This window comes from Symphalangus syndactylus, chromosome 8 (assembly GCF_028878055.3).
Source record: "Symphalangus syndactylus isolate Jambi chromosome 8, NHGRI_mSymSyn1-v2.1_pri, whole genome shotgun sequence".
NCBI classification, from domain to species: Eukaryota; Metazoa; Chordata; class Mammalia; order Primates; family Hylobatidae; genus Symphalangus; species Symphalangus syndactylus.
This window is the reverse complement of record NC_072430.2, coordinates 93,907,856-93,923,083: the sequence shown is the minus strand read 5'-3', so window position 1 is coordinate 93,923,083 and position 15,228 is coordinate 93,907,856. Positions and strand designations below refer to the sequence as shown.

At 35.6% G+C, this 15,228-nt stretch overlaps 1 protein-coding gene across 15 annotated transcripts in view; it reads right to left on the bottom strand.

Annotated features, from left to right (window-relative positions):
- The window catches only part of PMS1 (PMS1 homolog 1, mismatch repair system component), a 96,285-nt gene that overhangs the window by 60,110 nt on the left and 20,947 nt on the right, over positions 1-15,228 (bottom strand). For 12 of the 15 annotated variants that reach the window (XM_063645636.1, XM_063645637.1, XM_063645635.1 and 9 more), the window contains 2 exons: positions 14,417-14,519; positions 1,885-2,048 (listed from right to left, as the gene is read on the bottom strand). The exons of 2 other annotated variants lie outside the window; for them this stretch is intronic. In XM_063645636.1, the coding sequence (XP_063501706.1) occupies positions 1,885-2,048; positions 14,417-14,519 (267 nt within the window). Of the gene's footprint in view, positions 1-1,884; positions 2,049-13,006; positions 13,636-14,416; positions 14,520-15,228 lie in introns of those variants that run through there. One more of the 15 variants, XM_055289997.2, reaches the window with a different exon arrangement.

Below are 15,228 nucleotides of genomic sequence, written 5' to 3'. Positions count from 1 at the left end.
GTGTAGTTTGCTTTCCTGCAGGACACCCATGTGAAATTTCATTACATAAACAGAATAATTAGAAAATATATAAACCTTTCTCTCCTTTAAGATTCACCAAGCAGCAAGATGACTACCTTCTCTTATCAGCCCTGCTTTGAAAAATGGAAAGAAACGAGCTGGAGTTTTCCTTAAACTCAAAAGCTTCTGCACAGCAAAAGAAATAATCAACAGAGTGAACAGACAGCCTGCAGAATAGGAGAAAATATCTGCAAACTATGCATCCAACAGAGATTACATCCAGAAGGTATAAGAAGCTCAAAAAACAAAAACAAAACAAATAATCCCATTAAAAAGTGGGCAAAGGACATGAATTGACATTCCTCAAAAGAAGACAAAAGGCCAGCAAGCATATGAAAAAATGCTCAACATTACTAATCACTAGAAAAATGCAAATTAAACCACAATGAGATATCATCTTGCCTTAGTCAGAATGGCTATGATTAAAAAGATGAAAAATAACAGATGTTGGTGAGGACACAGAGAAAAGGGAACATTTACTCACTACTGATGGGAATGTAAATTAGCATAACCTCTATGGAAAACAGTACCAGGATTTCTAAAAGAACTAAAAATAGAACTACCATTTGACCAAGTAATCTCCCTACTGGGTATCTACCCAAAGGAAATCATTATACCAGAAGGACACCTGTACTCATATGTTTATCACAGCATTACTCACAATAGTAAGATATTGAATCAACTTAAGTGCCATCAGCATATAAATGGATAAAGAAAATGTGTATGTATACACAGTGGAATACTATTCAACCATAAAAAAAGAATGAAATCACGTCTTTTGCTGGAAGTCATTATCTTAAGTGAAAGGATGGAACTGGAAGTCATTATCTTAAGTGAAACTCAGAAAAAGACAAATACTGCATGTTTTCACTTATAAGTGGAAGCTAAACCACATGTATGGACATAGAGTGTGGAATGATAGACAATGGAGACTCAAGAAGGTGAGAGAGGGAGGAGGGTAGATGATGACAAATTATTTAAAAGGTAAAAGGTATGTTATTCTGGTGATGGATATACTAAAAGCTCTGACTTTGCCACTACACAACATATCCATGTAACAAAATTACACTTGTATCCTCCTGACATACACACTCTTCCAAAGAATAAACAGTGTAGAGGGTGAAAAATGTCACTAAATTGTGAAGTCTTTAAAGGAAAAGAACCAGTCTTAACATTTTCATATTTTCAGAATCTATCACAGCACCTGATAAAAGGAAGCACTCAAGCCATTTCTTAGATGGAAAATGTCTGCTGGGGGAATCCCTGATTTCAGAGATTAAGAAATGAAAAGTTGAATCAGATCATACAGATCTTAGGCAACAAATTAAAGACACTCTTTATGTAATAAAGATAAAACTAGACAAATGTGGACTAACGTTTTGAAAAAAAGACTCTTTACATGTTGTCTTTCAGCTGCTATAGCAAAATACCATAAACTAGGTAGCTTGTAAACAATAGAAATTTATTTTTCACAATTTGGGAGGCTGAAGAAGTCCAAGATCAAGGTACCAGATGACTTGGTGTCTAGTGAGGTCCCACTTTCTGGTTCATAGATGGTGCCTCTGACTATGTAGTGGCCTCCTCACATGGCAGAAGAAGGAAGGCAGTCCTCTGATGTCTCCTTTATTTTAAGGGCATGAATTTCACTCCTCAAAGGCCCCATGCCCTAATAACATCACATGGCGATTAGGTTTTCAACAAACAAATTTTGTGAGGGCACACAAACATTTAGTCATAGCCCATATCTAATTGATTTAGAAAGTATACATTGTTTGTTTATTATATCATATACCCAGAAACTTATAAAAATAAAATAACGCTTACCTTATTATGTACAAAAACAATCCTTAAGTCAGGTTTAAGGATACCATAGCTCATGAGGAGATCTTGGATCTTTTTTATTTCATCTTTACATTTTTTTGCAGTTGAGTAAAACTGCTTTCTTACAGGTAGATTCTTAAATAATCTTAAAGCAGTTACAGTTGTACCTGTCGGCAGACAAGAGAAAAGCATATTTAGATTTGGAAGGAACGTCACAGATCTTCAAATCCATATACAATTTGTAATTAACCCCTTCTATAACTGAAGGTCTCCTCCTCCAATTCTAGAAACCCAAAGGCTCAACTTTGCAAACTACTCTGATTCCATGCTAGATTCTTCTATTTGTAATAAGACTGACCTACGAAGTATGACCTCGTCTATGTGGTCTAAACAAGCATAATCTTACTTCTTTCTATCACTGCGTAGAAACATGGGCTTATAAGAATGCAGTATCGTAAGAAATCTGCTGGTGCTCAAACTACCTGGGAATGGTGCTTATTCTGGACTTTAAAATATAATTTATAGGAGATATAATATTACACAGTTTATATAATAACCTTATGTCCCTGGAAATTCTTACCTGAAGTAATATCCAGTAACCTAGTTAAATTTACCTCATTTTCAACAACATTCAAAAACACAGGATAACCTAACAAAAGAATTTTTTTAACTTATAGTTTAACTGGAAAGCTGAGTAAAGGTGCAAAAATTATACTGCTGAACTATCAGATTAACCACTAGCTTTTACTCAAAAAAACACCACTACCACATAAAATTAGGACTGAATGTTTGTCATAGCCATATACGATAGGTACATATTTTTAAAACACTGAAGAATGACACATTTAAAAATTACATCACCAGTTAATCTCAGAGTTATGAAATCAACCTCCCCATGTGATTCTCATGAATTTGTAGTCAGAGTAGAGAATCATTACACTGAGGAGTAATGAAATAAATTTATAGTGTAGTGCTTCTCAACCTTCACAGCATTGACATTTGGCCAGGTAATTTGTTGTGGGGGACTGTTCTGTACATTGTAGAATGTTTAGCAGCATCTCTGGCCTCTTACCCACTAGATGCCAGTAGCATCCTCCCTAGTTGTGACAATCAAATATCTCCAGATACTGCCAAATGTTCCCTGGGAAACAAAGTTGCCTTGGTTGAGAACCACTGATTTAGTATTTAAAAACTATCATCTTTTTTAAAAAATAAAATAGAATAAAAAGATAGAATAAACTAGAAAAATAGAGTGCATCACCTATAGTTAGGGTAAATATTATGTCATGACATTTTGTTTTGATTAGCTCTGTGTGAACTGGGTTGCTATGTAAAATATATTTACTGCCATGAATCAGTCAAAAAGGCTAAAGTTGCTGCAACAGGTCAATTTTTGTCCTACTGCTTATAACATAGAGCAAAAACACAAAGAAAATGGCAATCATAAGGAACGTGTAAGACTTTGAAACCGTAGTGTAAAATTTTACGTAGTTTTAAAGTTCCAAGAGGAGAAAAAGAAATTGCTAGTAGCTTTAAAGTTCCAAAAAGAGAAAAAGAAACAAATGGAGATGTAATTAAATAAATACTAGAAGAAAATTTTCGAGTTAAAGGCTTAAGTGCAGATTTCAAGAGCTTACTTCATTATAAGGGGGAATATTTTAGGAAGAAAAAAGAAAGTACATTCTACTGGAAATCCTAAAATTTGAGGACAAGAAAAGAATTTTACAAACTGTCATACAGAAAGAACAAGTTTCCTACAAGAAAAGACTAACATCAAATTTCTCACCTATAACACTAGAAGACAAACAATTTACTAACTATTAAGAAGAAATTAAGAAATTGACACCCAGTTAAGATAGGTATAGGGCAAAATGAAGACATTTTTGGACTTGCAAAGATCCAGAAGTATATCACCCAAATGTATTTGATGAAAATAATGGAAGATAAACTCTAACCAAATGACTATAATATCAAAATAGAGATTTCACCAGGTGTGGTGGGTTGCACCTATAATCCCAACTACTGCGGAGCCTTAGGCAGTAGGATGGCTTGAGCCCAGGAAGTAGAGACCAGACTGGGCAACACAGTGAGACCCCATCTTTAAAAACTAAAAATAAAAAATTAGCCTGGCATGGTAGTACATGCCTATAGTCCTAGCTACTTGGGAGGCTGTGAGAGGATCCCTTGAGCTGAGAAGTTCAAGGCTGCAGTGAGCTATGACTGTGCCACTGCACTCAAGCCCGGGTGACAGAACAAGACCCTGTTTCTAAGGGGGAAAAAAAAGACATTTTATGACAAGATGAGAAAATAAATGTGGTGTGCAAAGCATCTTAAAAGTTTGACTATAAACAGAAGATGTTAATGTGGGTGGGCTTTGCAACATAATTTAAATAAAGATTCATGAAGAGATATAACGTAAGTCTGAGAAGGCCTAACAACTTGTTAACTCAATGTTATAAACTATTATCAGTAACTGTATTAGTCCGTTCCTTCTCACACTGCTATAAAGATATTACCCTGGAATAGGTAATCTGTAAACAAAGGAGGTTTAATTGACTCACAGTTCCACATGGCTGGAAGGCCTCAGGAAATTTACATTCATGGTGGAAGGGGAAGCAGGCACCTTCTTCATAAGGCGACATGACAGAGTGTGAGTGTATGAAGAAGGAACTGCCAAACACTTATAAAAACCATTGGATCTTGTGAGAACTATCATGAGAACAGCATGGGAGAAACCACCCTCATGAGCCAATCACCACCTTCTCTAAACACATGGGGATTACAGGTCCCTCCCTCAACACATGGAGATTACAATTCGAGATGAGATTTGGGTGGGGACACAGAGCCAAACCATATCAGTAACACTGGTTAACTGGAGAAAAGGGGTGGGAATTAAGAGGTATAAAGCTTACACTGTCCTACACAACCTGGTCCATGGCTATCTTCTCTCCTACCAATGTCCTTCCTTCCGTTCCTACAGCACATCAGACTTGTTTCCACCTCAGACCCTTTGTACATGTTCGTCCGTCAACCTTTCCACAGCTAACTCTTTCAGATCTCAGCTTGAGTATCATTTTTTTTTTTTTTTTTTTTGAGACGGAGTCTCTCTCTGTTGCCCAGGCTGGAGTGCAGTGGCGCGATCTCAGCTCACTGCAAGCTCCACCTCCCGGGTTCATGCCATTCTCCTGCTTCAGCCTCCTGAGTAGCTGGGACTTCAGGCACCCACCACCACGCCCAGCTAGTTTTTTGTATTTTTTTAGTAGAGACGGGGTTTCACCATGTTAGCCAGGATGGTCTCGATCTCCTGACCTCGTGATCCGCCCACCTCGGCCCCCCAAAGTGCTGGGATTACAGGCGTCAGCCACAGCGCCTGGCTCAGAGTATCTTTTGAAAATCCATCCCTAAATGCCCTATCCAAGGCTGCTGCTTCTACAATGGAACTATGTTTTCTTTCTTTTTAGAAAATGTCACTACTTGAAAAAACTTTTGTCGGCCTCGCCTCTTAGAATACAAGTATGAGAGAAAAGGACTACCATGTTTACCATTATATCCCTAGCACCTTAAACAATGATGAATAATCTGTAGGCATTTAACAAAAAAGTCTGAAATGAATACTTGAAGGAAGAAAACAAAAGTAATGAAGTTTGTATTTGTCTGATTTATTTATTTATGGAAGACACATGGTACTTGTAATTTTTGAAAGGAAATTTACTATAAGAGAAAAATAAAACAAGATTGGGGGAAAAGATTTTTGTGGAAAAAGACTAAAGGAAGTGCAATATTCCTATTTTGCTCACACTTGATGTTTTTCTGCTTTTTTCTTGATCTGGTGCCTCATCAGCATATAACATTACTAACGATTTTTTTGAGGGGAGGTCTTCCTCTATTTTTATATAGAACATTTCCTTGGCTTAACTGCATACATCACTTCCAAAGGCAGGATTAAATTCCTTGGAACACCATGGTATCTCTCACTAGTAACACTTTGGTGCTACTATTCTTTGGCTTAGGAAAGTAAAAAGGTCACTGCCAAATTTTGGAGCAGAAGCTGATGGAGATCAAGAAATGCATGCATTTAGCAGTCAGAGCAGGTATGCATTCTGTCTCTACTGCTAAATGGAAAATACACACACACCAGAATCTACACCAGATCCTATTCACAGAGACCTCACTTCATTCTTTGTTCCCTTAGATGTTTCCTCCATTCCCATGTCTTCAGCTACTACCTATATGCCAATGATTCTTTTCATGGAAGTTGTAAGCAGCACCATACTTTCATGAATCTCTAAAAAAGAAAAACACACTTCCAATTAAACTATGATACACAGCCTTAACAACAGTCCTGTGTAACACATGAAATGGTCACATCAGCCTCTCATTCCTTTGAAATTTCTTTACTCCCATGAATATGGCAATTTCTTCTGGTGCCATCAATTTCAATGCTTTGCATATGACAGCAATCCTTTGGCACTTAACACAGCTTCATTTAGTTGTGACTATTTCCTTTTTTAAGTCTCATAAAGCACTTGTTGCAATAAAATATGAAGTTGTCTATTCCTCCAATCAACACATGAATTATCAATATTGCACAAAATTCAATTGATACACCAATAAGAACATCCAAAACTGCTGCCTTTCCAAAAAGGATTTTGGGAGGCCATTAATTATAAGCCACAATGTTTTCAGGGACACCAAGTGTGACAAAATGTGCATCTTAGAAATGGTTAACTAAGACACATATCTGAGACCTACACTACTCTTTTAAGTTTTATAAACAGATGCTCACTCATTAACTCTACCTGGCTATCCTCAAGGTATATGAAATCAACCACACTCAGGCTGGAACTCATTATCTTCTTCCTTGGGTTTGATACTACACCTAACCTTCCTTTCTCATATAACACCAACATCCAATGGTTTCCATAGACAGATACCACAGAAAGAATTGATTCTTCCCTCTACTTCTTACTGCAATATTGCATAAGTCTTATAGGTCTATCTGTTCTATACTAGGAGTCTCTCTCCAATTTATGTCAAGTCTTTTCCCTCCCCTCAAACCGTAGTAGTTGAAAACAGTATCTTACAGTAAGACAAAATTTATAGTAGAAATTACCAGTTAATCTTGTAAATAACATATTAATCCTACCAGTTAATTTTGTAAATAACATGATATCAATCGTCTGCCTAAAATAAATTCCAATGGCTCATAATGGTAAGGTACAAACTACCTGGTATGACATAAAAGGCCCTTCATAATCTAACACCTATGCTACCACTTTCTAAGCTGAACCTCCTGCTTCTACTACTCCAAAATCCTCACACTGAATTCTGTCATGTCATTCTTAGTACTCCATTTTATATGCTTTATTGGCTTTTTAGCTATATAACTTTGTATTACTTTTAGCGGTTACTCTAGAGAGTATAACATATATTCTTAAATTATCAGTCTACCTTAACATGAAATAAATTATATTTCACAATGTAACAACTTTATAATAGCATACCTCATTTACTTGTACCTTTTGTAAAGTTTTTGTCATGAATTTTACTTTTCTGTGTGATAAACTCCATAATATACTGATTTTGTTTTTGTAAAATAAGTTTTTAAAATACTCTGTCTTTCCATTTTTTCCGCACATTTTCTAGTGCTTTTCTTTCCTTCTTGAAGATTCAGGTTGCATGTAGAATCATTTTCCTTCAGCTTAAAAGCCCTGTTAGTATTTCTTGTAGTGCATGGTGGGAGATTCTCTGTTTTATTTGCATGAAATTGCCTTCACTTTGTACTCACTCTTTAAAGGGCATTTTTACTGGTTATAGAAGTCTAAATCAAATTTTGTTTTTTTGTTTTGTTTTGTTTGAGAGTCTCATTCTGTCACCCAGGCTGGAGTACAGTGGCGTGATCTCAGCTAACTGCAACCTCTGCCTCCTGGGTTCAAGCAATTCTCCTGCCTTAGCCTCCCGAGTAGCTGGGATTACAGGTATGTGCCACCACACCCAGCTAATTTTCATATTTTTAGTAGACACAGGGTTTCGCCATGTTGGCCAGGCTGGTCTCGAACTCCTGACCTCAGGTGATCCACATGCCTCAGCCTCCCAAAGTGCTGGGATTACAGGCATAAGCCACCGCACCCGGCTGAAAAATTTAAATACTTAAAAGATGTCATTCCATTTTCTTTGGACTTCCATGTTTCCAATGGGAAGTCAGCTGTCATTATTTTTGTTGTTCCTCTGAATTCAATGTATTTTCTCCTCTGGCTGCTTTTAATATTTCATGAAAGCTGTAAATAGCACCACACTTTTATGAATCTCCAAAAAAGAAAAAACACTTCCAATTAAAGTATAATACACTGCCTTACCAACACTCCTGTCCAACACATTACTGGTTTTCAGTAATTCAATTATGATGTGGTTAGCTGTGGTTCTGTTTATTTTTACTCCACTTGGTTCTGTTCACTGTCTTTGGTATGTGGCTTTATCTTTTCAAAAATCTTGGAACATTCTCAGACATTTTCTTTTTTTAATGTTAATTTTGCTGTTAGTTTTTTTCTTGTTGTTGAAGACAAGAGTCTCACTCTGTTGCCCAGGCTAGAGTGTATGGCACAATCTTGGCTCACTGCAACCTCTAATTCCTGGGTTCAAGAGATTCTCCTGCCTCAGCCACCTGAGTAGCCAGGTTTATAGGCATGCGCCAAAACATAAAAAAATTGGGTAATTTTTGTATTTTTAGTAGAGACGGGGTTTAACCATTTTGGCCAGGCTGGTCTTAAACTCCTGACCTCAAGTGATCTGCCCACCTTGGCCTCCCAAAGTGTTAGTATTAAAGGTGTGAGCCACCGTGCCCAGCCCTCAGACTTTTTTTTTTTTTTTTTTTTCAGATTTTGTTCTGCCCCATTCTCTCTCCTGAGATTCCAGTCACATGTATGTTAGACCATTTAATGTTGCCCCACAGGTCTCTGATGCTCTTTTCTCATTCTACTTCTGTGCTTCTGTTTGTGTATCATTTTTACTGACCTGACTTCAATAAGTCCATCCAATTAATTCTTCAGACATAGTACTTTTTGTTCTAGAATTTTCATTTAGTTTTTTAGTTTCCATTTCTCTGCTGAAATTTGTTACCTTCTTACCAATTTTGACCATCTTTACTTCTAAATTCTTTAACTTTTTTTTTTTTTTAAGTTTTTGTCTGTTAATTCAAACATCTGGGTTATTGGTGAGTTTATTTACACTATTGTTTCTCTTGATTATGGATCCCATTTTCCTTTCCTCAAGTCTCTCAAAATTTTTATTTTTGCCAAACATTGTATATAAAAGAACAATAGACACTAAAGAAGAAAATATTTTCTCCCAGAGAAAGTGCTCTATTTCCTGCCAAGAAGGTAGAGTGAAGAATATATCTCTTCAATCTAACCAGGAGTTTATCTGAGTTGAATCTTTTAGTTCCAGTTCAAATGTCTTTGGTTTCAAATGTCTTGAAGATGGAATCAGGTCTCTTTCTCTAGCAAGGTTTTAAGATTCTTCTTTCTCTAGCTCAGTCCCAATTTTCTTAATCACTTTTTACTCAACAAAAGTCCTGCTGAGATTCAGTGTGGGGGTTGGACTAGCTCTGTTTGAGGATCCCATATTTTAATCTGCCATGTCCGCCCACAAGTGGCTATAAAAGTTCAGCTGGTTTCTCCTAGTACCATAAAAGTTCCCTTATTTATAGAAGACTTGCCCCTTTATCCACCTATGACTCAGTTAATGCTCCCAGGGATGCAAATGGCCACCAGGCACTTCTTTTTTAGGAAGATGTAGTGTTTCTCTTGAGCTTTGTTCATTTAAACTTCTCTGTGACACAGGTCTTCAATGAGTTTAAAGACTACAAGTTTTTAAAATTATGTTTTTTCCCCTCCTTGCTACGCAGATAGCAATGGTCTCTTGAAAATCTGTATCCATCATTTTTCTCCTGCCGAAAGGTTACACTCCATGTCTTCTTACCTATCATCTTCAAACTGCTACCATCTTCAAACTCAAATGTCATCTTTTCTGAAAAACTTGCTAACCTCTTTGTAGGCAGTCAGTGGCTTCATTTTGTCATTATTCACTCACCTGTGTTCCCCACTAGTCAGTAAGTTCCTAGATGACAAATATAATGGCACACACTGTAGCTCTAGACAGAAGGAAGACCGAAATCAAGAGGGCAAAATATAAATGTGTATATGAAAGTAAAAAGAGATACCTGTTGATTTTTAAATATATGTTATGTATCTAAGACCACATTATACCTAATCTGTATATTGATAAATTATTGCTTCCGCACCTAAAAATATCCTCTGAAAGTAAAATGAGAATTATTATTATTTTGAGATGGAGTTTCGCTCTTGTTGCCCAGGCTGGGAGTGCAATGACACAATCTCGGCTCACTGCAACCTCCGCCTCCTGGGTTCATGCGATTCTCCTGCCTCAGTGGGATTACAGGCGCCCGCCCCCACGCCTGGCTAATTTTTTGTATTTTTAGTAGAGACAGGGTTTCACCTTGTTGGCCAGGCTGGTCTTGAACTCCTGACCTCAAGATCTGCCTGCCTTGGCCTCCCAAAGTCCTGAGATTACAGGTGTGAGCCACTGTGCCCAGCCAACTGAGATTAATAAGAATTATATGTTTGAATAAAACATACTTATGGAAAAGTCTTTTCTGATTCCAAATGAACCCTGTCTCAAAAAGCAAAAAAAAAAAAAAAAAAAAAAAAATTAGAAATGTGCTTCCTTAAAACTACCAAGTAATATTGGCCAATAATAGGGAGGAGGCCCCATTATACTATCATGTTTTACAAGAAAATCATTCAGCTCTCTAACTTTAGCACATCCTACAAACATCAGAATTAAACTGCAGTGTTGTAATACGCTCCCTGTTATATTTTTACATGACCCTATGGTATGCCATTTATTATAACGGCAGCTACTTATATTCCTAATGTAAAGGTATGGTTGCTTGAATATATCAGAAAGTTTTCTTAAAATATTTAAGGAATAAAAGGTCCATTCTTAAGATGAAAAGATCTTTTAATACATGCACAATCACACACAGTAGGAATTTACAAAGAACATGATGTTCTGAAACTCTAGTAACAGGGTAGGAAAATCATCAGAGCCCTTTAAATACTACTTTTGATATATGAGAAATTTCTAAGGCAGAAGTACTGGGAGATGTTAAAAGAATTTGACCAGGAGGGTAAATCAATTTGGAAAGCTTAATACTGATTATCTAGGGTAAAGGGAATAGAAGTGATGACAGAAAATGATAGGACTAAATCTAATAATTTACTTTGTACCATGTTCTTGGTACAATAATTTAAAAGATAGAGATTTCTATTTTACTTTTTAGTTTAAAAAAATGCTTTAAAATGGAAGTGAACAGAAAGTAAGGGCAACTTAGGGTGACATACTGTTAAACACATAAATCATTTTAAACGGCTGAATTAATCCATAAAACAAATATACACCTAGAAAAACCAGAGCTGGAATTTCTAGTAAACTATTTTTAAACAATGTAAAATATGTTTTTTAGGCTGGGCACAGTGGCTCACGCCTATAATCCCAGCACTCTGCGAGGCCGAGGAGGGCAGATTTCTTGAGGTCAAGAGCTCGAGACCAGCCTGGTGAACATGGCAAAACCCTGTCTCTACTAAAAAAAATACAAAAATTCACCAGGCGTGGTGACACACACCTGCAATCCCAGCTACTTGGGAGGCCAAGGCACAAGAACTGTTTGAACCTGGAAGGTGGAGGCTGCACTGAGCCGAGATCACGCCACTGCACTCTAGCCTGGGCGACAAAGTGAGACTCTGTCTCAAAACAATAATAATAATAATAATAATAAATTATGTTTTTTAAAGGGGTAACAAATCTTCCAATGCCTAAATAAAATTTTGTTGTAAGTTGTTCCCGTACCTACAATTATGTCACCCAAAGGTATCATTATATCAGATGACATGAAGAGTAAATGCTAAGCAGGGATGTTCACCTCACAGCAGAAATCAGTCCAAGAACCCTACATGTACAGGTATAAATTAGGATGGTTGAACTGTAATTTTATCTTATGCAGAAAATATTTAAATGGAAGCTAAATGACAGCTGGTGAAATGTGAGTATGTGATTCAATCACTCAAAACCTATCAGCACTAAGGCAATATAAATATAAAAGGCTTTCGAAAGTGTTTGTAGATATATATATATAATATCTCCATCTAGAACAACTTAAAATTAAGACTTTAACTTTCTGCTGTTTTCCTAACCAATCAACTATAATTAGGTGAAAAAATTGAGTTATGAAAAGCAATTAGTAGTTTTGCAACTACTGATCTTCTAAGTATTTATTCTTGTTTCTTGAGATAAAAGAAATATACTAAAGAAAGTAAAGTTCATTTGTTGACTACAGAAATTCCTTAATATGCATACCTGGTCTCACTTACTTAAGGTAGAAGACTGAGGTCAGCAGGAAAAGGAAAATCAACAGCAAAAGGGCAAAGATCAGATGGATTTCATATCTAAGGATTGTTATTTCATAGTTCCCATGGAGATGAATAAAGAAAAGCATGAGAAGTATGAGTGATGCAAAGCCATTGGCCATCCAGATTAGACTGGTCACTACTAAGACAAAAATAAATTCCTTTAAGTTTTATAAGGCAACTAGATTACTTCCAAGTACTCTACTGGATAGCCACTCAAATATCTCCTAATGGTTTCCTAATTTGAACTCGTAAGAACTGGGGTCAGAGTATTTCTAGAGAGGAGCCATATTTTAAAAATGCCTTCTCTGTGTCCTAACCTTTCATATATAGTAAAAGAATTATAATCTATTATTTTTAATTAAAACATACAATATTTGTATTATTCTACAACAAATAAAATAGCTGTTAGACGAGCTCATTTTCATTAACTGAATAAATGAGGAAAAAATGTGCATTGTCTTAGGAGTTTCTATAAACTCTCTCCTTTATGTGGAACAAAAATATCAATCCCTAATGGGCAAAAGTAATCAGTAATTAAGCTAAGGATTTACAAAATAAGAGAACGAGTGAGAGAATTTTGTACCAGTATTAAAATATAAGAAATTTATATTTTATACATGAAATGAAGACAGAAGTCATTTGAAAAAAAAAATCCAATAATTTAATATTAAAACTGAAGAAAAAAACCACAGAAAATATACAGAATGTACTTTGATAAATTACAATGAGGGAACACAAAATTAAACATGAATTTACAACACAAATTAGAGAAGCAGAAGGATAAACAACAACAACAAAACCCACAAGTCCCTTTTCAGATCTAATAATTATTTTGAACATGACTCTAAAGAGGTAATAGCTTTAATACTCTTAATCATCCCATTACTAGAAATTATTAAAAAAAGATTAAAGGAGATATGTGAAACTGAAGCTTAAAGAGATCTTTTTTACCTTTATAAGTAAATAGTTTTTAGAGAAATTTAAACACTTATCAGCTGAATGTAGTGGCTCACATCTGTAATCTCAGCACTCCGGGAGGCCAAGGCAGGTGTATCGCTTGGGCTCAGCAGTTCGAGACCAGCTGGGCAACACAGCAAAACCCTGTCTCTACTAAAAATACAAAAATTAGCCGGGTGTGGTGGTATGCACCTGTAGTCCCAGCTACCGAGGAGGCTGAAGTGGGAGGATCACTTGAGCCTGGGAGGCAGAGATTGCAGTGAACCAAGATGATGCCACTGCAGTCCAGCCTGTGTGACAGAGTGAGACCCTGTCTCAGGAAAATAAAATAAAATAAAAAATAAAAACACATCAATTAAAATGTAATAATATTACATAAAAGTATATAAAACACTAACTACATTACAAGTAGAAACAATATGTATTTGCTTCAAAGTAATATAGAAAGAGAAGAAATGGGTGAGGGTATTACATGAAAGAACTTTAGCAATGAGTTGATAAATTACTGAAACTGAGTGATAAGTACAGTAACTTCTTATGCATGTTTGAAGTTTTCCATAAATAAACAAATAGATTTTAAATTATCTATTTAATCATATCTTGATGGTATGGTTTATTACCACTATTACCGAGTCAATTATGTTTTATATGTTTCAATAAAATATTAATCTTCTTCATATATGAAGATGACACTGGTAATCCAGCACTGGTAAAATAAATACTCTTAGTTTTTACAGAGGAGTAACTAGTCCATGGAAGTGTCCAGTCTCTCATACAGTTCCTTTTGAGAACAATTCTAAATATTTAAGAAATTGGTGGCTAGAATAAAGGCTGTATGTTTACTTGGAAGTTAACTAGCCTTTATCAGAACCAAGCCCAAAGCAATACAGTTCCTTTTGAGAACAATTCTAAATATTTAAGAAATTAGTGGCTAGAATAAAGGCTGAATGTTTACTTGGAAGTTAACTAGCCTTTATCAGGACCAAGCCCAAAGCAATACATTTGTATTCACGGAGTAACTTTTTTTTTTTAAAACCAACAATTAAGACAGAAAAGGTAAAGAATGTTTGTATACAAAGCTACTTTCTTACCTTGACCAAGATGTGAAGGTTTCTGAGAAAGTATGTGGCCACTGCCATCTAAAACATACTGGGTGCTAAAATTATCAGCAGCCGTTCTTGTTGTAATTAAAACCTAGGGGAAAAAAAACATCTAAAAACACTAACACTTTAGATATTGCAATGGGTTCATTATCAAAGATTTGAAATGATTATTGCATAATATATTTACTCAATAGTGTATTTTACCTAATAAACATTTGTGACCAGTTCTTTTGTAATATTCCTTAGAGTTACACGAATAAGCAACAGGCCAGTTTGTATTTTTTTACGTTGCAAATTACTGTTTTGAGTATTTCACTTTATTAAAACACTCGTACACAAACAAGTATACCTGAAATGCCATTTGTATTGTATGCATTATATGACTTATGTCTGTAAAAGCAAGTACTTCAACTGTATTAAGGGAACTTGCTTTTTAACAGACTAGTTCCATAAATTTGTTGGTAAATGAATAGTTCTTTGGTAAAGTGATCATTCCCTCCCCCTTCTTTATTATGTGTAAAACTGCACTTCTGTATTTCAAGTTTATGGTCCAAAAAAATTATATATATATTTACAGATATTTTTTCTTAAAACTGAGCTTTAAACTCATTAAGCATACATTTTTTATTAATTAAAAAAATCTTTAAAACATGTAAGCATAAGTCAAGAAGACATTTCATTCAGCATGAAAATATTTCCTCAGATGTTAGTCATAGAAATATAAATTTTAAAGTGTCTGCCCTCTTTTGAGCTAGCTTCATCCTCAGCTATTTACTTACCCCATGAGGTAGGTATGAAAG